The sequence below is a fragment of the Echeneis naucrates genome, chromosome 4 (assembly GCF_900963305.1).
Source record: "Echeneis naucrates chromosome 4, fEcheNa1.1, whole genome shotgun sequence".
Lineage (NCBI taxonomy): Eukaryota > Metazoa > Chordata > Actinopteri > Carangiformes > Echeneidae > Echeneis > Echeneis naucrates.
The window spans coordinates 5,286,340-5,310,065 of NC_042514.1; the positions used below are offsets into that span (position 1 = coordinate 5,286,340).

The 23,726-nt window shown below is 43.2% G+C and overlaps 1 protein-coding gene across 1 annotated transcript in view; it reads left to right on the forward strand.

The window, feature by feature from the left end:
* Nucleotides 1-23,726, forward strand: part of agbl4 (AGBL carboxypeptidase 4) — a 240,193-nt gene that overhangs the window by 214,204 nt on the left and 2,263 nt on the right. Inside the window, exons 8-11 of the mRNA XM_029499931.1 lie at nt 42-156; nt 1,434-1,545; nt 14,233-14,385; nt 17,214-17,376. Of these exons, the coding sequence (XP_029355791.1) occupies nt 42-156; nt 1,434-1,545; nt 14,233-14,385; nt 17,214-17,376 (543 nt within the window). The remainder of the gene's footprint in view (nt 1-41; nt 157-1,433; nt 1,546-14,232; nt 14,386-17,213; nt 17,377-23,726) is intronic.

Sequence of the window (23,726 nt, forward strand, 5' to 3'; positions counted from 1 at the left end):
TTGGTTTTCTATCCAAGTTTGTGTGTGCGTGTGTTTGATAGGTGTGATTGACTTCCTGGTGAGCCAGCATCCTGTGGCTCAGATCCTGAGAGATCATGTGATCTTCAAGATAGTCCCCATGTTAAACCCTGATGGAGTCTACCTGGGAAACTACAGGTACGCACACACGTATATTTTCATTCTTAATTTAAATGCATCACCACCTTAAATAGAATTCACACATTACATGGTTTTATATCCTGCTATGTTGGGATTATACCCTGTTAACTCCACCTTTAGGGAGCTTAATGAATTTATATATAGCTCTCAGCAGTGCATTTGTTAGAAGATCATATTTGGCCGTAGGGCTGTTCTCTTTGCCAGTCTATCTGTCCATCCTCTCCTCCTCTCTGTCTTTAACACTATAGCTGTAGCTCTGTGGGCATCCTCCTCTTTTCTATTTTCCTCTCTTGCCTTTCCCTTCTTCATAATTGCCTTTTACTTAATAGGCTCAGCCCCAGGAATACTAATGCACGCTGAGATAAGAATCAGCAGCTTGTCCTGGTGTGTTTGTGAGTGCCATCTAGTGGTGGGGCCTCAGCACTGCCTCCAGTACTCCCTAACAGGGAATCCCAGTCACTTGCCAACAGCTGACAGTCTCTAAAATATAGTTCGCCGTCATTGGTGAGCGCTGAAAAGATATTCTCATTAGCTTAAAGAGGGGACAAGTAGCATATTGACAGAAGGTGAACGGTGATGGTCCTCACCTCACCAATCACATGTGCTCGTTCCTGCATATGCTCTCCATCTCACCCCGCTTTTCACAGACACACACACACTGACACACACACAGACAGGCACATGGATGCCACACAGCCATCCCAGCAGGATACAGTGCAGAGCAGACTGGGAGGGCTGCATGCAGAGCGAAGAATCAATAACGGTTAACCTGGGGCGAGTATGTTGTTCGAGGCTGCTTTTTTCAGGTGCTCTGCGGTATCCATCTTTCTATCCATCTATCCATCAGTCTTCCTCTGCCTGCCCTGTGCCCTTCTGTTCGAGTGTCCAAATTCTAAATATGCGACAATACGTCTTTACATATTGCTTTCATATATTCCCACAAGGAAACAAAAAGCAATAAACACACAATGCCATCCATCAAAAAAAACCTTACTGTGTGTGACTCAAAATTACAATAACTCCTGACTCCTTGTTGTTGACTTGTTGCTATATTTATTGACTTATTATCTGTAGTAGCTGTCTATCAGAGGAATTGTGGGACAGTCTTGGCAGAACCTGTTTACATGCTCAGGATACAACGAAAGTCAGAAGCTGGTCTTAAAAAAAACATTGTTCCATAGTGCAAGCAGTGGTCAACAACTCCACAGGGCGCCTTCATTTTCAGCGTGTTTTATGAAGTGTGTGTTTGTGTGCGTGTGTGTGTGTTTGTGCAGGTGCTCTCTGATGGGCTTCGACTTGAATCGCCACTGGCAGGATCCCTCTCCCTGGGCCCACCCCACACTGCACGCTGTCAAACAACTCATAGTGCAGATGAACCAAGACCCAGTGAGTGAACTCACACATTTTCCCTTCTGTGCTCAATATTCCCCCACCACAATGGTGTCCACTGGTGCTAAGAACAGTTTTCCTTCGCCCTGCTTGGTTCAGCGTGTTTCTCCAGTCTGTGCTGAGGGTGTATGCGCTGGGGGGGGCCAGTCAGCAGCACTAGAATGTCAGCGAGGTTCTCCTGACCATTCAAGACATATTACTGAAGCAATTCTCTGGGCTCGTAGTCCCTAACTACACTGTAACTTTTTCCTTCTCCAGTTTTAGTCTTTCAGTCAGAGGAGGGCTACACAGGCGAGCCAGGGATTTTTTCTCTTTGTTCCTGATGTTAATTATAAGCAGAGCGGCAGGTTGGTGGGATTACTGAAGGTCAGTGTGTGTCCTGGGAATACTCTGCCCTTTTGTACACTCCTCTAATCCTGATAAGAGAGGGAGCGGGGCTGAGGTGGGATGCGGGGCAGGCCAGAGATGGGGTGAAGCGTGGGGCTGGCATCGGGCAGATTAACCTTTTCCCCTGGTGCTGACACACTGATCGATAGAATCTGTCATGGCAGGGTGATCCACTCATGCTTGTCGTTCACACATGCCCGAAAGCACACACACACACACACACACACACAGCCTGAGCAAACATACATACACATGCTAGCACTTGATCATGCAACCACATGACAGTACAATAGCAAGCAGGCATGAATCTGTTTTTTCTGCTACTTTGGTAGTTTGGACATTTTTCTGTCTTTCAGATGATTACTTTCAGAAAACGTATGTTGCTATTACACCTTTGTATCGAACGAAGGTTCCTAACATGCTGGCTGAGAGCCCTTAGAAGGATTTTGGGATAAATCAATCTAAAACACAGATTTTTTTTTTTTTTTTTCTACTCATGTCTTTGACTTTTCACCAAAATCTATCTCTTTACCGCTTCAGTTATTTAAATGAAGCATGCCTCTGTTTGTTGCATGAACATTACTTTCTATATTTCTGGAAACGATTCAGCCCCCGGTCAACACAGGACTGTGCTTCATGCCTCCTGACTCCACTCATGTTGGTCTCCGTATCTGTTGATAACCACTTGTTCTCCTGTAGCCTCCTTCCTCTCTGATGGTTGCCTCCAGTTTTGCAGAGTTAATTTTGAGGCCTGGGAAACCTCCGCTTTTCTGTCTCCCTCTCGCCACAGCCAGTTAATCCCATCAGACACACTACTCATGTCTGGGGATCCCAGGTGCCAGTTTCAATGCCAACTCTGCAGCCAGGAGGCCCTGTGCTGCTGCCCTCCATTCATGCTCATCTCACACAGTGGGCATAGAGTCTAATGAGGCTACCAGGGTTGGAGGGCTCTGCTGGAGGACTCCATTAACAAGAGATCCACAGCAACCACACCAGCCAGGCTATACTAGCATATCTGCCCCTTTCCGCAGCTGCCAACTCTCTGTGGTCATTTGTTGAAAAAGAACAGACAGGAGCTTGTCATTTTCAATTTTCAGGTCAAAGTTTGAGCTATATATTCAAATATTGCTCAAAAAGTTAAGTTTACTAACAAATTGATGGGCAGCTCGTAGGGCCTGGGCGGTGGGAAAAAAAAACAAAAAACACGTAGTACTAATATCATCATTCAGCAGGTTTGGACAGATCCAGCAAAATATTGCACCCTTCATATGACACGTCCCCTACATCGTAAGTGTTTTGTTGTGATGTCCAAATCAAACATGGAAACATTATTCTTATTGTCAGTGAGACATTTGTGGACACTACCTGATTAGAAAAGGTGTTTTTGTATCTGTACTATACAGCTCAGTGAGTTTCAGGAAGTCGCTCACAAAGGTGTCTATCAGAGTCAAGAGTCACAGCAAATAAGCTGCCTATTTTATCAGAAAGTCACCCTGTTTTGTCATTTTTATGCTGTTGTTGCTTTCACAGGACGCATTCACTGGTGTTGATGGTGGCTGTAGGCTATAATAAATTGTAATGGGCTGTTCCTGATAAGCACAGACTAATTGGTAAAGACCAGCAGTCTTTGTCTTTCCCACCTCATGACTACACATCCCAACATCAACATTTCCTGGAGCTACGGCTTGAAACTATCCATATTCTGGTAGCAGGCAAAAGAATCATGAGAAGATAATGAAGTTGTGTGATGCTTTGACCGTATATGATACTTGTTGAATTTACATTTAAGAATTTAAGATTAAGAACATAACAAAGTCTTAACTTGACCAAAAAAAAAACAGAGAACAATTTCAGAACATCTGCCTATGAATGTGATTGTAGTTTATTAAAAAGCTCTACGGGAAATCCAGGTATTATTTCAGCATCATTATTCTCACAGCCTTTCTTTGTCCACTGAAGTCTGGACCAGCTGTTGGCTGTTGGGAGATCAAGTCATGCAAGGTTAACAAATGATGTGGTCAGATATTGTGGGATATTTAAGAATGCTAATAATTCGGCTTCTTATTCCAGTCTTCACCAACCATTCACGTTAAGGTCTTCAAAAGGAGATGATAAATACATTAAAACAATTAGAAATGTTCTCTAATAAAGCTTTGTACGGATGGACACATCTATGTAGGTATACTCCTAAAAATTCCCCCAAAATCCCCAAAATTCATGTCCTGACAAGAGGAATAATTGTAATCATTCAGTGTGCTGTGCTGTATTTTTATTTTGGTGTTTAATTTCTGTTTCAGCTGTTGGTTTAGATTAAAAGAGTTAGTTGAGGAAGAAGTCTGGAAGTGACGTACAGTGCAACGATTCTTTCCACCTTCATGTATACAAATCTGACCCCGGGTTTCTGTCGGACGCCCCGACTTCTTTAGATACCCTCAGTTCTATCCATAAGGTGCCATATTTCAAAGTCATTTTGCCCTCCGTTTCGCAAAGGAGCCCATTCAGTTTGAAATCCCATCAACCATTCTTGTGACAGACACCCTCCAAAGTGATTCTCCATCATTGTGAATTCAGCAGCACTCTCTTTCTGCTGGGAAAATAGCTTCCTTCTTCTGTTCAGGCAATAACTTCAATAACTGGCTGTGCGTTCACAGACAAGTGCCATTTAAATCCAAACGTGTAGCAGAAGCAATCTACGCTGCATTGGTGTTGATGGCTAGAAACTTTTATATGACAAATATTTGTATACAAATTCAACACTGCTCAGAACGTTTGCACTCAACAGTGTTTACGCAAAAACTTTGGCCTAGACCACAAATGATGTTTTAAAATCAGTGACTTAAAATCCCATCAGCCAGCCCACTTGGAACAGTTATATCAATATATGAATATATATTTACATCTACGCCTGGCACCAAGGCGCACACACAGCCCGTGTGAAGAGAGGTGGGAAAATGAAAGGGAATGAAATCAGAGCCTAAAGGTGGATCCTGTTGTGGAGGAGGAGCAGATGAAATGTACAATATGTCAATCTGTGGATAATAATTATTCACTGGATCCAACATTCTTCTGCTTCAGTAATGTTCGGTGAAAAAAACCTATATTTGTGATGAGTTTCAGAAAGAATGAGTGAACTTGGTAGTGAGCCTCACTGAGAAGGATCTGGGAAAAAAGTGACAAGCTGGCTTTTTGTATTTTCATTGGATTTATTGACAGTTATTGAGTTGTAGAATTGTGGCATCGTAATATTGCGACTAGACTGTGGTCATTTTAAAGGCTGTACCCAATGTGGAGTAGAATGAGAAACATTTGTCACCTTAAAGTGTCATGCTGCTCTCACCACAGGTGGTCGTTCCTGAGCTCTCTGTTCATGGCCATCCAGACTGCAGTGCGATGCCAGAGTTTTCACATTAAAAGATGTGATGTCGCATTTTCAAAAGTCTCCATGCACAAAGTTGACATGTTATATGTTAAAAGTGTAGAAGCACACCCTACAAAGGCTTCAGCCATCTTCAGTTCATCTTTTTGTCGGCCCAATGTCTCTCACCATCCTCCTGATTAAAAACCATTACTTTGTGTTCTCACCTATACCAAGTGAAAAGAACCAAGGCTGAAAAATGAAGGAAAGATAGAAGTTCAAACTTCTTTGAACTGAGCCAGAACTTTACAGCATAATCAACATGCTAACAGTCGACTACAAGAAACTGTTTTGGTCTCTATAGTTAATTTCCTCCATTACACAACTGTATGGGGGGCGAGTTTTGACATTACTCACCAGTTCAAATTTTATTAAAGCCAAACTTTGGCAAAATTGAGGTCTTTCCACAGATGGCTGAGTGTCTGCCTGCCGCTAATTTTTGGATTCACTGTTGAGTTCGGTGGAGTCCAGCCCAATGTGAGCCTCAAAACTGATCTTCAGAAAGCCCAGGGGATATATCTGTATTTAATGACCTCAGTGTCCTAACTTCAACTTCAAATATAAAGGACAAGTCAGGTGTTTCCTCCTTGTTATGATCTGTAATTTTCAGAAAAACACGAACTGCTCTGTGTTATCACTACAACAACAAGCCACAGCAATATTTTCACTCAACAGGATAAATTCGGTTCAGGTGGATTGAATATTGGTGTTCCATTCATCGGGTTACAAGAAACAGGAATCCACTGAGATGCCAGTGCTGGATCACTGAGGCTACTGGCTATGCAATAGGACAATAATCTGCCACCACGCAAACTGCAGCAAGATGTTAAGATGACCGTGAATTAAAGTTTTGTCGGTGACCTTGGTCCAACATTGCTTATTGCAGATTTAAAGCATTCGCGAGCAAATTATCCAAAATAATAAAATGTGAAATGTAATACAGAGGTGTGATAAAGTACAGTCATGGTGAACTAAGTATTTGCTTATAAGTTGGCTGTAACCTTCCTCTCCATCCATCTGAAAGAGTCAGTGATGCAAGGAGCTATAATCTGTTCCCAAGCTACCCTGTTGTTTGTTTTGAAAAGAGAGAAATGGAGAGGGAATCAAAAAAAAAAAAGGAAAAAGAGACCAACGAAACAAATGGACCCATCTCCTTCCTAAAGTGTTGCTTTTCCAGCTCATTTATCAAACGCAGAAGAAGAATTCTTTTTGATTGTCTGATCACCAGAAGCATTCATCACAGCGTATCCCCAACAATATGACACTGCCATTTTGGAAAATTTGTTAAGAATGACAAAGAGGTCATTGTTGCTTTGGCTTATTTTTGACCTTTTTAATATTAGAAAATTAATTTTCTATCTGAAACTAATGTATTAGTTCCTGTCACAAGATCTAGATTAATTCTGCACCTTGAAATCCTCCTTCATGCCCTCCTTCTGTGACTTCTACAGTACAGCCCTGCACTAAAGTGTCCCTCTTTCTGTCTCTCTCCTCTCTTTCTTTGTTCAACAGTCAGATCTGCCTCATGTGTGAAGCTGAAGATCTGTGTGTGTGTGTTTTGTGTGTATTTGTGTCTTTTTCTGTGCCTCCTCTGTCTTCTCTCTCCTCTCTCTGTGTGCGTTAAAATGTCCTTTGGTGTCAGCCAACCATTTCTGATCCATTTCTGAGATTTACGGCCAATTTTTCCCCATCATCCCTGCGTCGTTTCAATCCCTCCATCATCTCTCTCTTTATTCTCCCTCAGTTGGAAGCTGAATTGTCTGCTTTTCACAGGAAGATACAGATGAAGCTCTCACACCGGCAATTTTTAGGCTCTTTTATTCTTCCAACTTTGTCCAATTTTTTTTTTTTTTTTTTTACGTATTTCACATTTTTCTTTCAGTACTTTCTCTCTTTTGATGCCTTTATATATCACCTCCTTTCTCTACTCATTAGCCTCCTTTTCTTCTTTCTCTCCTTTTTGCTCCTGGCAGGCCCTTCCAACAGATGTGGCAGCTTATGTGGCACTAACAGGCACGAAGCAGAGGGCTGCCTGTGCCCGTTCAGCCTGATTACAAGTCACCTCTGTGTTCATAAACAGACAAATACCACCATCAATTTGAGAGCACAGTGCAGACTGAGATGGGGAAGAGGGCAAGGGAGTGGTGGCGGGGGGGGGTGTCAGAGAGATGGAGACAGACGGAGGCAGAGTTTTGTGTCATTTACTCTCGTCCATGAAGCAGGTCATGCCATCTGCCATGTTCTGTCATTGCTACATCATTAGAGGGTCACTAACCATGTGGCCCCCGTGACCTGAACTGGCTCCTCTAAGTAATGAAATGTTTGATGGAGTTTTACAGTGTATAAGTGATCAAAAAAATGTATTCCCATCCTTTTCATAAGGAAAAGTTTGACTCAGTATGAATATTTGATGCTGACTCGGTTCCACAAATTCACATCCAGGTGGCTCCATAGGAGACACAGAGACAGGAATAGATTATTATTACACCTTGGTGAAAGGCACTTCATCGGTCACCGCGTAGGGAAGTGACAGTTTTTCACACTTTCTCTACCCAGCAGATTTTACCAGCTGACTCCTGGACATTATTGTCCAGTAACTGGCCACAGCAGGTCAAACAAGGTCCATATTTTCTTTCCTACGTAAAGAATTATTTTATAGTAATTAGAATCCAAACTTTTTCTTTTTTTTTTTTTAAAGGCCAGTGTGTTTTCATACACACACCAACATACTTTGGATTTTTTGATAAGGGTTAGGGTTAGGGTTAGGATTTTTTGATAAAAATTGTCTTCAAAACAAGCAGCCGATGTGTAGTGCCTGCTCGCTGTGTGAGCGTCAGTCCTGAATGCTAACAGTATCTCTTCTCTTCAGCCAAATTTGTTATGCGAAGCAGAAACGTTCCCCAGGCGCACTGATGAGTCGTTATCCTTAAAAACCCTTTGTCTTGTCATGTTAAAAATAAGGAGAGGTGAAAAATATGTCCTCTTGACCAGCCATGTAAACCAAGAAGCTACCCAGCGTTACAGAATTTCTGCAAGTGTCTCCAGATGATATATGTTGACATTGAAGTGAATGTCAGTGTTTCAGCTTAAAAATTCAGCTGTAGACAAAGTTTTTAATAAATTTGTGATGCTAACATTAGCTTCATTACTTAGCTAGCTTCAGCTGATAAAAAAAGTTGTCATTTTCAGCTGACAAAACTGCAGCTCGCTAGAATTGAGAAGCCTGTCTTCCTTCTACCTGTCTGTCATGAGATGTGGCAGGCTGGAAGTTGGCAGTCCCCCAGTCTGGTGCCTTCTTTTCCAACCCTTGCTGCCAATTTTAAAGCTCTGAGGTATCTTGCTCCAGCCCAAACCCATGTCCCTGCTGCCGTGGGAATTATTGGCAATAATTTAACGTTGAATAATGCGCTTTATGCAGGTTGTAAGTTCAACTTTTTTCCCCTGAACAAGCAGTAGTTTCCCTTCTCCTCAAAAGGTATACTCCTGCTGATGCCAAGAGCTTTATTCAAGAGCTTGTAATCCTGCTTCAATCAGCTCCTTTTCCTTTCCCTGTAAAGATAAGCTCTGCATTTATGCCCCCCACCGTACCCCCCCGCCTCACCCTGCTCTAATTAATATGCAGGAGATAAGTACTTGTCTGACAAAATTCATTCATTTGACCTTCTCGTTTTTACACTAAACTGTTTGCGGCAGCTTCAAGTTCACCACAAGTTGAGAGTTCCCTGGAGTTTCTGCAGCGAGATGGTGCTTTTGCTTCTGTGTGAGGGTTTTAATTTGGACAGCGCTCTCTCCCACTCTGTTTCTCTCACTCACTCTCTCAAATTGTCTTCTGACTTTCATTCAGCAGTCTCTGTTTCTTAATTGCCCCTAATTGCTTAATTACAATTTCAAATGAACAATGCTGGAGGTCAGAGCGGGTTGTTAATTGAAGCATCAATCACAGTGGTGGGGCCTTCAGAACCATCTCAGTCTGATTGACAGGGTATTAACTATTGTAGTAAGCGTGGACATGACATTGTGGGGGCTCTGTGGCTGTTTCACTGCTGCTGCTGCTGTCCTTCACACAGCGCTGTGAAGGGGAAACTCTGGGCTACAGTCAGGACAGACTGAGCTGGATCTGGTGGATTTGTCTGTTGTCCACATGATACACTGTACGGGCTATTTGATGTTCAGGCACTGCATCCAAGTTTCATTTAAAGGTACAGTAATATATTATCCCTTCAGTTCTCCCTCAGAAGCTCTGCTTTGACACAGCGGTGGACTCCCGACGGACTGCAGGTAGAAGTGGATAGTTCAGAGCTGAAGCAAATCAAACCCCGTAATTCTCCTACAACATCGTCAAACAAAGGACGTACACACAAACGCAGCATCATAAACAAGGTAGAGTAAAGCTAGACACTTCACACAAAACAGCAGTGACGGTTTGCTGCCGGTTTGTAGCTCAGATAAATTTACCTGTCATAGCGTTTAAAATTAAACAAACAACAAGACATCTACTTTTGCTGCAGAGCTAACACGGATAGATAGATAGAGACAGTTTCCCATCAGCAGCTACGGACATCTAATTTTTGTTTTGTTTCTGTTGTTTGTTTTTTTTCCCCTCTTTCAGTTTTTCCCTGTGCGGGGTCACCACAGCCAGTTAGCATCATGGCTTCCGTAGTAGATACAGCTTCACGCCGGATGCCCTCCCTGTCGCAACCCTCCCCATTTATCCGGTCTTCGTACCGTCAAAAGTACTGGTTGTGATCAGCAGCTACAGACAGCGAAACAAACCTCCAACATCACGAGAGAGTCAATTCTCTATGGGCGAGCCGTTTAATTATATTTAACGCACAAATGTGACACTAAAACTGATTGGCAAAGCTGTTTGCCACCACGCTATCTTCAGGCCTTTCAGCGTTCTTGGATGTCTCAGTGGGCTGATGTCGAGTCGTTAGCGTGTCCGTCAGCCACTGTAAGTTTTTTAAGTTTCGTTTTGGCAGTCTCAACAGTCGTTTTCAGTTTTTGTCCCATTGGCCTTCTCTTCTTTGGCTGCGCCTTGATCATGTATTTACATTGTGGAGTATATTTCAACCAGCAACAGTAAAACTTTTTTTAATGTGCTCACCTTCTAATTTATTCTCTGCACCATCCTCTGATCTGCAATCTCCTAATCAATCCCGTTTAAAACCCGAAACAGCCCCTCTCCTACTCACAATCCTTAAATTGCTGCCACCCACTGCCCCCGATCACCCCCTGCTACTGATCAGCAGCGATTGTCTGACCAGCTACTTTGTTTATTTCACGAGCTGGATGAAATTGCGGTCACGTACTTTACCTTGAAGTGAAGAAATTAAAATTATTCAGGCAAATTTTTCATACAGTCATCATTTAGTCTTTATAAAATGTCAGAAAAATATCACATCACATTTTGCCACAGCCTGAGGTATTGTTTTCTAATGTATTGTTTCTCGTTAGATATTCACATTTGTGGACGTAGAACTTGGCGTAGAACTGGCATTTTGAAAAAGAAAAAAAAAAACCATAATTAATTAATCATTAAAATGGTTGAAAATTGTTGTCTTGAGCCACAAGTTGTTTTGATTTTTGTTCTGTGTTTGTTTTTGGTGTCAAAATCTTCACGGCAACTGTAATCAATAAAGTGTAGCTTCGTTCAACAACCAGCAACATTTAAGTGGTTTTCGTGGATGCTTCAGGCAGAGCGGTGCACCGTTCACTACTTTAATTTGTGAAACTTCAAATTATTACTCAGCTCTTTTTCTGTGTTTCTGTGGACTGAATTGACCTGCTCAGAGTTCTGACCCAATCAAGCATTGCCCACAACCAGCGGTTCACATATTTTCGTCTGATTTTAAATTCCCGCAGCTTTGAAATCTTCACATACTTTGGGCCGTATCGAGTATCCGGCTCTTTACGGACGTGAATGAACGTATTCCACTAAATTCACAGATACGTCCTTCACACCGTTCGCTTGAGTAATTCGTATGTGAGCTTGTAACAGCCAGTTAACCTCCCTGTTAGACTCAGGCTGCCACTTTTGATCACCTACTTGTCCACCCTCCTCCAATTCAACCACCTTTATCTCCTCCCCCTTTTATCCTTCTCCTCCCCCTCCAGAGGGGGGAGACCCAGGTAATTATTAGGCTGGTTTCCTTCGTCTGGACTCAGGCTGGTTGGCTGCGAATCCTTCCTCTGCCTGGTGGAGCTGGATCTATCTCTCTCTTTCTATAGTCCCCCATCTACCATCCTCTCTCTCTCTTCCTACCTCCCCCGCCTCCCCCCCCCCACACACACACACATACACACACCAGCCACCTCACATCATCACCACAGCTCAGTTGGCTGCATTTAGCTTTTTCCTTCTTGCTCGTTTTTTTTTTTTTTTCCTGTTTTGTTTTTCTGTTGTTTCTCCCGCCCTCCTCCCTCCCCATGTCCCCCTTCTCCCCCTCCTTCCCACCCTCTCCTGCTGCTGTTCCTCTCCTCTGGGGCTCCATCCATCAGGTTGTCGGGGGCTGCTAGCGGCCGACTCCCAGCCACCATATTTCACCGCCAGCCAGCCAAGCAGCTGACAGCACAGCCACCGCCAGGAAATTGCTTTGGCTGTGAGCGGAATTTCAAACACAGGCACACTGCGTCGCCTTGGCCGCCCAAGCACCGCTTCCCTCTCTCTCTCTTTCTTCTCTCTCTCCTGTCAATCTCTCTACACCTCTCTACACACATCTCTACGTCACTTTCTATCTATCTCTTTCTCTTTTTCTCTCTTTGTGCTTGTCTTTATGTACTTATTTCCTCCCTTTCCCTCTCTTTGCAGCCCCATCTTTGTTTTTTGTCTGTCTGCTCTTCCCTGTTCCCTTCTCTCTCTCTCTCTCACTCTCATTCTTCATACACACATACACACACAAAAAACCATACACATCGTTGTTTGTCTTTTGTCTTTGTCTGATTTTTGTTGTTCTCTCCCTTTTCTTTTCTTCTTCCACTGTCTTCTCCTTCTCATTTTCTATCCTTCGTTCCTCCCTTCTTCCCCTCCTCTTTACAACCCACGGGGAACAAGGTGTGGTGCTGAATGTGAAATGAGCAAAAAGGGAGGAAGGGAGGGAGAAAAGGATATAAAGAGGAGGGAAAAGAAGATAGCAAGGGTGAAACCTGGAGAATAAGAATGGATTGATAAAATAGAGAAAAGAGGCAGAATGGAGGGGTGCTTGTTGGCACTGTTGAGTTAAGGGTCGGAGGGTGTGTGTGTTTTTGCCAACAGAGGTCAAAGGTCTTCACATCCTGGCGGATTCAGGGTTCAGTTTTTAAGGCTGAGGTTTGGGGGAAGCGTCAGATTATGCTCACATTGCATGCAGTCCAATCAAAGACGTGATAAAAGCAGGTCTGTGCTAAAGTGGTACATTTCAGGGAACTACACCAGATGGCATCATATAGTATATAAAAAAGTTATGCAACAACCTGCAACCATGCAACAACAATGAGTCACGGCTGAAACAATAACACCATTGTTAGTAATACTACTGAACTGGAAAGGATGTAACATATAATTCCCTGAACTACTGGAATTTTTGGTCTTTGATAAATAATCTTGCATGGTGGGTACACAAGGTAGTCAGCTCTATCAGACCATCCATCCATCCATTGTCTGTACTGCTTATCCATCAGGGTCACAGGGGTATTGGACAAGTGTACTAATCCATATTATGTCAAGAAAACGCTCACCTAACTAAAGAGAAATGACAGCCCATCATTACTCTCAGACAGGAAAGTTGCAAGAACTTTTGTTCGTTCAGGTGCAGTTGAAAAATCCTTTTAATCAGACTCTGATTAAAGTAGGTCTCGTGAAGGCCATGCCAGGAAAGACTGCTGCGGAGAATAACTTCATCTGAGTTACCAACCTCAGAAATCACCAGCTGACAGCATCTCATATTAGAGCCTATATTTATACTTCATGATGCAGACACAGCTGAACATCAACAGTCTGTGCATCAGGTTTTCATGGTTGGACTACTGCAGAGAAACAACCTCTGAGGGAGTGGAGGGAACTGCCTAGACATTAGACCAGTGGAAATCATTCATTTGGTTTGATGAGTCCAAATTTGAGATTTTGGGGTCCAAGTGGTGTTTTTGTGAGACTCGTAAAAGGGTTAGTGTCACTTTTTATTAAAGTCAATGAACTTGGAAATCCTATGTGAACACACTTCGTGCTTAAACCTCAATTTGAAGTAATTTGAGGGAAAGATAGAAAGGTGGGGCTGCGAATGTTATGTGGCATCTGGACTTTTCTGATGAAAACACGTTTCACCTTCACCCTGTCAGTGTGCAATCTAATCAGTTAAATCTCTCATGCAAACTTTATCTTCCCTCCAGTGGTTCTGTAATATCACCATTTGTCCGAAACTGACCTTTATGGGCATTAAATGTCTGAAATTGGAGCTTCCTCTGCTGCTGTAAATCCCAGTATGACGGTGCTACTTTTCGTCAGGGTTACAATTAGAGGTGAGAGAATAAGTCAAGTCAATATGAAGTCAACATAAATACTGTGCGAAGAATCTGGGACATGTCTGATATGTATGTGTGCATGTTTAACACCTGTGTGGGTGTTGTATGTGTGTCCGTCAGGAGGGCCGTGTGTGGGTGGCTGGCTCCTTTAAGTGTGAGTGTGTGCTCAGTTTGAACTGTCTGGAGGGGCTGAAGTTATCCCCCCACAGGTAGGAGCATCTCACATGGACAGTCTCTCTAGAGCAAAGAAATGCCTTCCCCCGACTCCAAGTGGACGATCTGTTGTGTGCATTGTGTTCACAGTGTCAGAAAAATAACCCATGTTTGTCACTAACTCGCTGTTTTTCGGTTCTCTCTCTCACCCTCTTCATTTTTTCCTCCATCAGAGGGTGAGTTTGGAGTTCTACATTGATGTCCATGCCCACTCCACCATGCTGAACGGCTTCATGTACGGCAATGTGTTCGAGGATGAGGAACGCGTCCAGAGACAGGCTGTCTTCCCCAGACTGCTGTGCCAAAATGCCCCCGACTTCTCCTTCGTAAGTCACATGAACAGACGCACACAGGCGCTGCGGACAGACGGGCTAAAACCGCAGAATGACAACAGCTTCGATCCTAAGGGATGAAATAGCCCCATCTCAGCAACTGCTGCTGGGGTGGTGTTCAACCGGGCACCTAATTGCCAACTGCTGCACCTTCAGTGCCACAGCGGTGAGCAATCCGGTCGCACTGGGCATCTCCCAGCTGTACGTATGTGTATGGGCTCGAGTTGACCAAACCCACGCATTTGAAGGAAGCTGTTGCTCAAGAAAAACACCTGCTAATTTTAGGTTTAGAAAAAACACCTAACGACATTGTACATTGTACATTAATTAGGAACACCTTACTCACCCAGCAGTGACAGAATACAGAGTAGATGCAGAGTAATAAAAACACACATATCTCGTGATTTCAACTTTATATTTATTAGATAATCCTTCTAAAGACATGAAAAATGTTGTAAATACAGCAAAAAGTCAGTATTAGAAATGAAAAATGTCCAAAATAGATAAAACTATTCTCAATCTAATAATAATTTTACCAGTTGCAAGCAATATATTGGTCATGATGAAGCACAGGGCTCTGAGAGAAGTCCAGGATATTGTGTATTAGTAATGCAGGTGTTCTACCGAACCACCTCTTAGTTCATAACCGGGTATATCTGGGCAGGAAGGATGTTTTAGATGGTGAGGAGGGAGAAACCAAGGAGGAAATTAAAGTATTGAAAATTAATGGAGGAAGGAAACGCTGAACAGAAAAGCATGGAGGAAGAAACATTCATCCAATGACACAGACGCCACAAAGCAATGAATGCCTAACTCGTTTTCATACAGGTGCATTATCCACCTATCTGTTTCGTCTGTATCACTTCCACCGACCTTCTTTTTCTCACCGATGGTGACATTTTATCGTAGAGCCATTTACACACATCATAAAAAGTAACCTTTATTTCCCATTGAGGCTCAGTGGCTAGTGTGCCAACCTGAAGACAGGCAGAATCAGCAGACAGGTGGATGTTCGTCCACACATGTATGGAAATGTCACTGATTGTCAGCGTCTATACAGTATCGAGTGTTACCAAGGACAAGAAAAACGCTTTTTCAGGAGAATTCTCTCTCTCTCTCTCCCTCTCTGTATTGCTTGTGTGACAGCTGGCCCAGGGGTCATCTCCCTTACTGCGCTTTGTCCCTCTGCCCATTCAGCACTACCTAAAGCCCACTGCAGCTGCAGCAGCAGCACAACACAATCATGGCAAACTCCCACTGGTGGCTGCCAAGTCTGCAGTTCAGCACGGCAACTCTCACTGCAGCGGAGTAGAGTGACAGTGAATGGAAACTTTTTTTTTTCTCCACACTCTTCCCAAGACAGCATTGTGTTTGCGTAGTATAGCTGACACGCTCAAACCTAAAATAGACCTGAAATTTTCCTTTTCTTTTTCCTGCTGCATTCATTCACAGCCAAAGTTTGTAATGACATTGTACGGAGGGAACCTTTTCACATTCAGCTACCTTTTTGTAATTTCTCCTGGCTTTTCCAGAGGCCGACCAAGTTACCGAGAAACAAATCGCTGGACATTAAAGCATTTTCACTGACGAGAGCTGTCAGACAACCAACTCTGGCTGCTTTGTCTCTTCATTAATCAACAAGCAAATATGCTCTAATGCCAGTCACTGAAACCCCACCAGACAGCCACACATAAGTCAAATTAAACTGTGTGTCAAATATTTGTCATATAAATGGTTTTCTGTGCAGATGCTGTTGGCTATATTATTGATAATTTAATAGGAGGTTTGCTTTAATTTAGCTTGTCAGAAATTTCCCTTATCGCACAGTTGGATTTCATGATTGATTCAAGACGCTTCAGTATCTTCAGTACATGGTATTAATGATGATAGTAATTGCAGTAATTTCAGTAAAAAGTAATATGATTATATAATATACAATGAAAATAACTTAATTGGACAGTTAACATTAACACATGACCACACACTCCGCCTTGCTGCTTCTGATTGTGATGTATTTAATGGAGATGCCTGACATTAAACACGATGTGTCACCTTTGACTAAACGCATCACAGCAAAGTTAACAGAAATTATTATAATAGAGTAGCTTTTCCAACTGGCATTTTCTTTCATATGATGCATTCAGAAATTGATAATCCTTCAATATTTTTATGTCCGCAGTAAACACAACATGGACATACAGTGTTATGACCTTTTAATTTAAGTTAATGGTGATGAATGTAGGTCCAGTTTTGTCTTCTAACTGTTTTAGTTCTCCTGAAATGACTTATATTGGCTTTTAGCTCCTAAATGTCTCACTGTATTCAGCAGCTGGAGTTGGGCACAGCAGGTTTATTGGAGGAATTGAAGTGACCTGGGTGAACCAAAGCGGTGGGAGTACAGGATAAATGATGATTCATCAGCATTACAAAAATATTGACTATAGATGCCTTAAATCTTCTGGTGACACAAGCGCAATAAATTATTTAACAAACAGGATAATTTTTTCATCTGGGAAACTTTGGCCAGCTACTGTTTCAATTATACAGAGATCTTCAGGATGTATAGAGGTATTTAAAGTTATGACATAGTTGGAGGTAATGACCTCTGAAGAGAAACAGTATAAACTTCAGTGTCATGCTCAAAAGAAGCTTTAACTGAGTGGATGTTTTGCTGACTTAAACATTTTAGGCCAAGTCTTTAAAGTGAACTGTCATCTTTCCACCAGTCTGCTTCGGTGTTGTTGATTTTTTTTTTTTGTGTGTGTGTGTGTCTGTTTTTTTTGTTTTGTTTTGTTTTTTTTTTTTTTTTGGCATCCCTCCAGTCCAACACATCCTTTAACCGTGATGTGGTGAAGGCTGGTACAGGCAGACGTTTCCTTGGTGGTCTCCTTGATGACACATCCTACTGCTACACTCTGGAGGTGTCTTTCTACAGCTACATGACAGCCGGCAGCAATGCGCCTGTGCCTTACACTGAGGAGACATGTATCCTTCAATATCTAATATATATGTGATCTGTGTGTGTGAGAGAGAGAGAAATTAAGAAAATGACAGTTTGCTGAACTTCCCCACATGCACGCACACACACACTCACACTGTTCCCCTCCTCCTCTCCCACAGAAATCAAGCCAATTGATCTTGTGATCATTGGAATCATTATTTTGATACGTGTTTGTCAGTGTGTGCACATGTGTTGTGCGTCAGGTCATGTTGCTCTTTTGTTGCCTCTTGTTGCGACAGATGTGTAGTGACAGAACGGGGATGTGGGAGCCGTGTCTATTGATTTTATTTACAAAGGAGAGCGGGGAAAGGGGCCTGTGTTGCTGTATACATGTGCTTGCATACAGTTGAGGCTCTGACTGACAAACAATAGACCAATGGAAAAAACATGCTTCCTATCAGTCATGCACACACACACAGACACAAAAACACATGGACACAGACATTTGTCACAGGAACCAAAGGTCACAGGAACCTTAATGGAGCTAGATGGGAGGAAGTTTTCCTTCAGCTGACCTTCTCAGCGCAGAAGAGCTCCTGAGAGCCGGCTGGTGGCGGTTTTATCTCACCAATAGAGTGAGTGAGAAGAGGGAAAAAGAGCGATTTAAGGAGCTTGATAAGGATCCTACATATGAAAAGTATGTGCTTCCCTACACATCCACCGCCGGTGGAGGTTGGGTCGATAAAGATGCAGCCCTAGTGCCCTCTAGTGCCGAGAGCTGGCAACATCACTGTGGTTTTTATTTCCCATTCGTACCTGCGTGTGAAATTAGTGACATTCTTCACTTCTCTATGTTGATTGTGTTTGTGTGTTCTATATACACATTTTCATCACTTTTCTCAAACAATCAAGTCTTTAAATTAGAGTTGTGAAGCCCAGCTGGAAATGCAGACATGTGCGTGCACATGGGGCGCCGTCAAAGCCACAAACAAACAGTTAGCCTCACATTGGGGAGGGAGGTGTCTGGCTGTTGTGCTAAACAAACAGGACACAGCAAATTCCACCTGGTGTTTTCATTTGAGTAAGGGCCGCTGGGCTCGAAGCAAGATAAGCAACACAGGGCCTCCGAGTGTGGAGAGGGGGCATTTCCTCTGAAGGTCAAATGGGAGGGAACTCAGCTGTGCTGAGGCGGTGGGGCCACTTTCTTTTTGTTTCCCAGGTACAATGCCTGTGTTTGAGAGCCTGTGTTTCTTTGTGAGAAGGGGAGGGCTACAAGGAGGAAGGGCTCCACAGGGTGGGCACGGAGCACGGGGACTTGGTGTAGAGTGGAGATTGGGGTCAGGCAGGTTGAAGGAACCAACCATGTCGCTTTTTACGCCCCAGCAGTCAGCTCGATGGAGCGTGCAAATCATCAACAGAGACCTCTAGCATCTCAACGCCCCCTCCCTCCACCTTTCTCACCTGACTCGCACAAACACGCACGCACAGGCAAGCGTGCACATGTCCTCTAAACTAATACATGACAAATAAATAATAACCTGGGCTTCTAACTCCCAGCACCTACCAAATGCGCTGCCCTTGCCCTTTCATCTTTCCTGACTTTCCTTCTCCACTGCTGTGACTTGTAGTCGCCAAAATTGAAACCTTAACCTTTCTCACCGCTGAGACTTTTTGTCACAGTTTGAAAGTGCGAAGGACACGGTACAATGCAGTGTGTGTGTTTGTGTGTTTGTTTTCCGATCCCTCTTCTCTTTTCCTTTTCATCTCATCCACCCCTGTTCGCTGTCCCTTCCTCTCATCTCATCACCCAGAACATAACAGCTCATTATATCATCTAGTCAAGCTGAGAATCCTCTTCTCTGGAACAGCGGGGACAAACTCTAGCACGTGTCTGTCTTCACTTTGCCCTTTGTCTTTCTTTTGTCCTCCAATCATTCAACACCTCTGTGCTGGCGCGTGTGTGTGTGTGTCATGTGAGAAAAGTGGAGGGAAGGAGTGTTGAGATGATGAAGGTCTGTGTTGTTGATTTGTGAATTGTTGATCATTTCTATATCTGCATATCTGCAGACACCTTCATATATATTCCTTTTTTTGTGCTTACTCACTGCACATAAAGCTTCAGCTTCAGGAAGGTTAAGTCCAGTCTCACTGCCGTCTCACTGCCCAGCACTGTAATTAAACATTTAGGTCTGTGAATATTTTCCAGGTTTTTCTATTTTTGTGGTCCAGTTGTGTTTTGTGTTTTGTGATTGACCTTCAGGTGCCTACTGTGAAGTATAAACTGGACCAAGGTAGAGAGAATCTGGGACGTTGTTCAAAACTCAGCTTGACACTTTCCATTGTGTGTATGTGTGTATACAGAATGTGTATTTATGTGAGCTTGGGGCACCTACCTACCTGTGTTTGTGCGCCTTTTTGTTGTGTTATGGAAAGACTATTCTTTGTGACTTTGAAGAATTATTCAAAAACTTAAAAGGCCTTTCAGTCTGTAATGCTTCCCTGAAAGATTTAGCTATTTTTCCTACAGAAAATTGAGCGGGTGTTATTTTTGTTTTTTTATTTTTTCGTCCTTGTGGTTCGGACGTGCAACATTTTCAGAGAAGAGAAAGACAAGTGCAAACCCATTTCTTGTTTGATTCCCGCAAATTTACTGTTTCTGTCAGTGGAGAGAGGCACACAGAGACATCCCTATCACTCACAATCTAGTCAAAGGCAACACCGTTGGGTCCTCCTTTGGGAGTATGTGATGTCAACAACTGGCCCTTCAGGTGCATACGCACACACACTGACAATCATACAACTACACACATTTGCCCTTTCTTGTGTGTGTGATGTCTGTCTGCTAAAGCTGCAACACCCAGGTGTCCACATTGCCATAGCAGTGGGATCCCACGACCACCAGGCCTGCCAGTGGAACACACTATGCGTCAGCGAACCTGACATCCAATGGACAGGCTGTGACAAGTATGCAAATGATATAGCTTGGAGGTAAACCTGCTTCCCTAACACACATCATACACAGCATATCACACAGACATGCACAAATGGATAGGTGCTCACAACAAGCAACACAACAGACAGACACACACACACTCACACACGTTTATACACACAGTTGATTGCACAAATATTGTTGCCATGCTCGCATGAACAGGTGTCCTCACATGACGACTCAGGAAGATTTACAAACGCACACACACACACACACACACACACCTCTAGCTGTGTTGTGGTGGTTTTTGCATATACTGATAATGTTAGTGTTAATAGATAGCATCTGGAAAAGTCAGTTTTCTTGAACAAATTTGAATGTGCTCATGGCTGAAACTTTTCCTGATAAAGCATTTGAAATTGTAATATCTGAAACAGTGAACAAAGTTGGAGTGGCTTTTAAAGTGGCTGAAATATCAGCTGATATATCAGAGATGAAGGCATCTGAAATGCAATTGTACTAAACTCTGTGGTTTTGCATCTGCGTCATTTTTACTTATTACCTGTGCTGCCAATAAATTATAACATGAAAATGAATACCTGAAGGATTAATGACAGTAATAAGACAGGACATAAAGTGAAGCTCTACCCCATAAACCATACCCTGATTAGACGTGTGTGTGTGTGTCTGTTGTAATGCACTTTTCCTTTACTGTACTTTTCTTCTCTCAACTTTTACACATAAAGTTTGGCCTTTCTAAAACAAATTAGTCGAACTCCGGCAAAAAAGTATCACGATTGCAAAATGCTCCTTCTTTTTTTAGCGCAGCTTCCTGTTAATATCGACTGTAACAAAAATTCCTTGTTGTACTTAAATTTCTAATTCACTTTTGTTGCTTTCAGACTGCGTCTCCTGGTCATTGAGCTGCTCTTGTCAGGGATTTAAATCAGCCTCTGTTTGTCCCTTTGGGCAGCAGAACGTGAGGTCTTGAGTCCTTTGAATTGTTATTGGGGACAAAAATGTCCCTTTCTGTATTGCTGTTGTTGACTCGCCTCTTAATTAGCATTTATAATTAGTCCTCTTTGTGACAGGAGCTGTCAGTGGCCTTTATTGATGACTTGAATGTCCCCTTGCTTGTCTCCTTGTTAACTCCCGTCTGATCTTGACAGCATTCTCCGTGTGTCTTGTCCATTTTACCACTGGGGGCCTTGTTGTCTGATCGGCACCTTGTCTGTCTGTCTGCCAGGACTAGGCACGGGGGACGTGATGGTGAAAGCTGCTAAATGCCGTGCTGACAGTAAACAGCTGCGGTAAACAAGTCATGTCCCCATCCCTTTTGTCTCACGTGTCCTTTGTCTCATCAGCCCCTAAGCTGGGGTGCCCTTGAGCCACGGCAGTGACCTGCAATTGATTAGGCATGTCTGATATGTGTACCGGGATGTTGACAAATACACCTCACATACCTCGGAGATGCGTCATACACTCACCTTCATGACCTCCAGAGAGGTTCGTAATGATTTTGCAATGATCGTGATAATGCTCAGAGAGTCAAGTGGATAATACAGTATAAATAAAATGATCGGAGTGTTTCGATATGATCATTCAGACGAGGCTGTGAGGACACAAACTGAACGCGCCTGAAGTTTTTTGGAATATTTGCACCACCACCACCTCTGCAAGCTACAGTGCATTCACCGTTTCCTGGCTCACACACACATACATCACTTCCTGCTGCAGCAGCATCCTCGTTCCAGGCCCTACGGTTTCCCCCGGCAACAGGCCAGACAGCAGTCAGGGCATCCTCCGTGTCTCCGACCATTCGCCCCACAGATGAAGTTCTCCTTCAGAAGCTGACCGTCCATCACAAAACCTCCTGTAATAGACGCTGAGTCGTGACAACCCAAGCTGAGAGGCCATCTGCGCACGGTGGGGTCTGGGAGATATTTTTGTCGCGGAGCGTGTCTGGCCAAAGCGCTCAGGACTGGCACCGAGCTCTGCTGAATAACGAGAAGCGAGGAAAACACCAAAAACTTTCCTGAGGTCAGAAAGAAGATTTCAAGGATACGAGAAGAGTTTATTTATACAGTAAACAGGTAAATGAACATGACTGTGAGTGTACTTCTAACAATCGGCAGCAGATAAGTAACAACAAAAGCTCATTTGAACAGTGTGACTTACTTCATGATTAACAGAGGATGAATGCTTCCAGTGCCACAGATGCCACAGTCTGATATCAATATGAACTGGATCAGTCGCCATACTCGGTACACACAGTTTCCCTCTTTGCCTTTATCACTGAACTATTCAAACCCATCATACTTATTTCTAATTTGTCCAACAGTTTGGCTACATTCTTTAAAAACTAAACATCAGGTTCAGTTGTACTGCTTGACCCTCTATTAGCATAGCAGTACACTAAATGAAGGTCTGAATATGGTAAATATTTTACCTGCTGAACATCAAAATTATAGCCGTAACATTAAAATGGCATCGGACCCCTATCTCGTTCATAATAATGGTGCACTAAGATTAGCATAAAAGCATAAAAGTCAGGACATAACCTTCCTCTGTCCATCTGTAGTTTTATCTCAGTCTAATCAGGATCATCATCAAGATGTCTAATGAGCCAGACTGTGAGGCCCAGTCCACCACACACACACACACACACACACACACTCTCACTCACAGCAAGTCTGGCCTGATGCAGGACTCGCAGACAAACAGCCAGATGGGGTGTAAACACAGACTCGGGAGTCATGCGGAGAGTGTTGCCATCAGCCTGCCGGGTGAAGAATGAAGTCCTGTGTAGACTCCCAAACATTTGCAAACACATACCCTCAAAGGCCAAGGTGACAGACCCAGGCTTTGCTGCATGTTCTCAGGCCTGACCCGAAGTTTGTGTGTCTGCGTTTTATAACCTCATCAGCAATTAAACTTGAATATGCACTCTATCGCTGTGGTGCAGAGACTGTTGTTTGAGCTTCAACGCATTTTATTTTAGGGCAAGGATTACGTTTTTGTTGGAGGTGGGTACAGGTATTCAGTTGTCATGGTTGAAATAAGTTAAGGATCTGGAGACTGTATTATGTCGATGACTGATCCCCACGGGGATAGTGTGTGGGTTTGTGTGCTGTTTGTGGTGAGACAAACCACAGAGCCTGAAGTGTGAGCCCAGGCAGCCTGTTCAAGCCAGGATGGATCGGTTACAATTTAACAGCTTTTCACCTTTACAGCTATCACAAGTTTTGTAGCGCGGATCATTTTTTATCATTATGAGAAATTGGAAAAGAAAAATAAAATTGACTGAATCTCCATCTTTGTCTGTATGCCAGTTGTTTCAATTACACAGTTGTGACAGATAGATAGTACGACAGATGACAGGCCGTACCTGAGTATCAACAAGGTAATGACAGGGGAAAGTGACAGATTATGCCTCCATGTTGCTCCGTCTTGCTCCAGTCT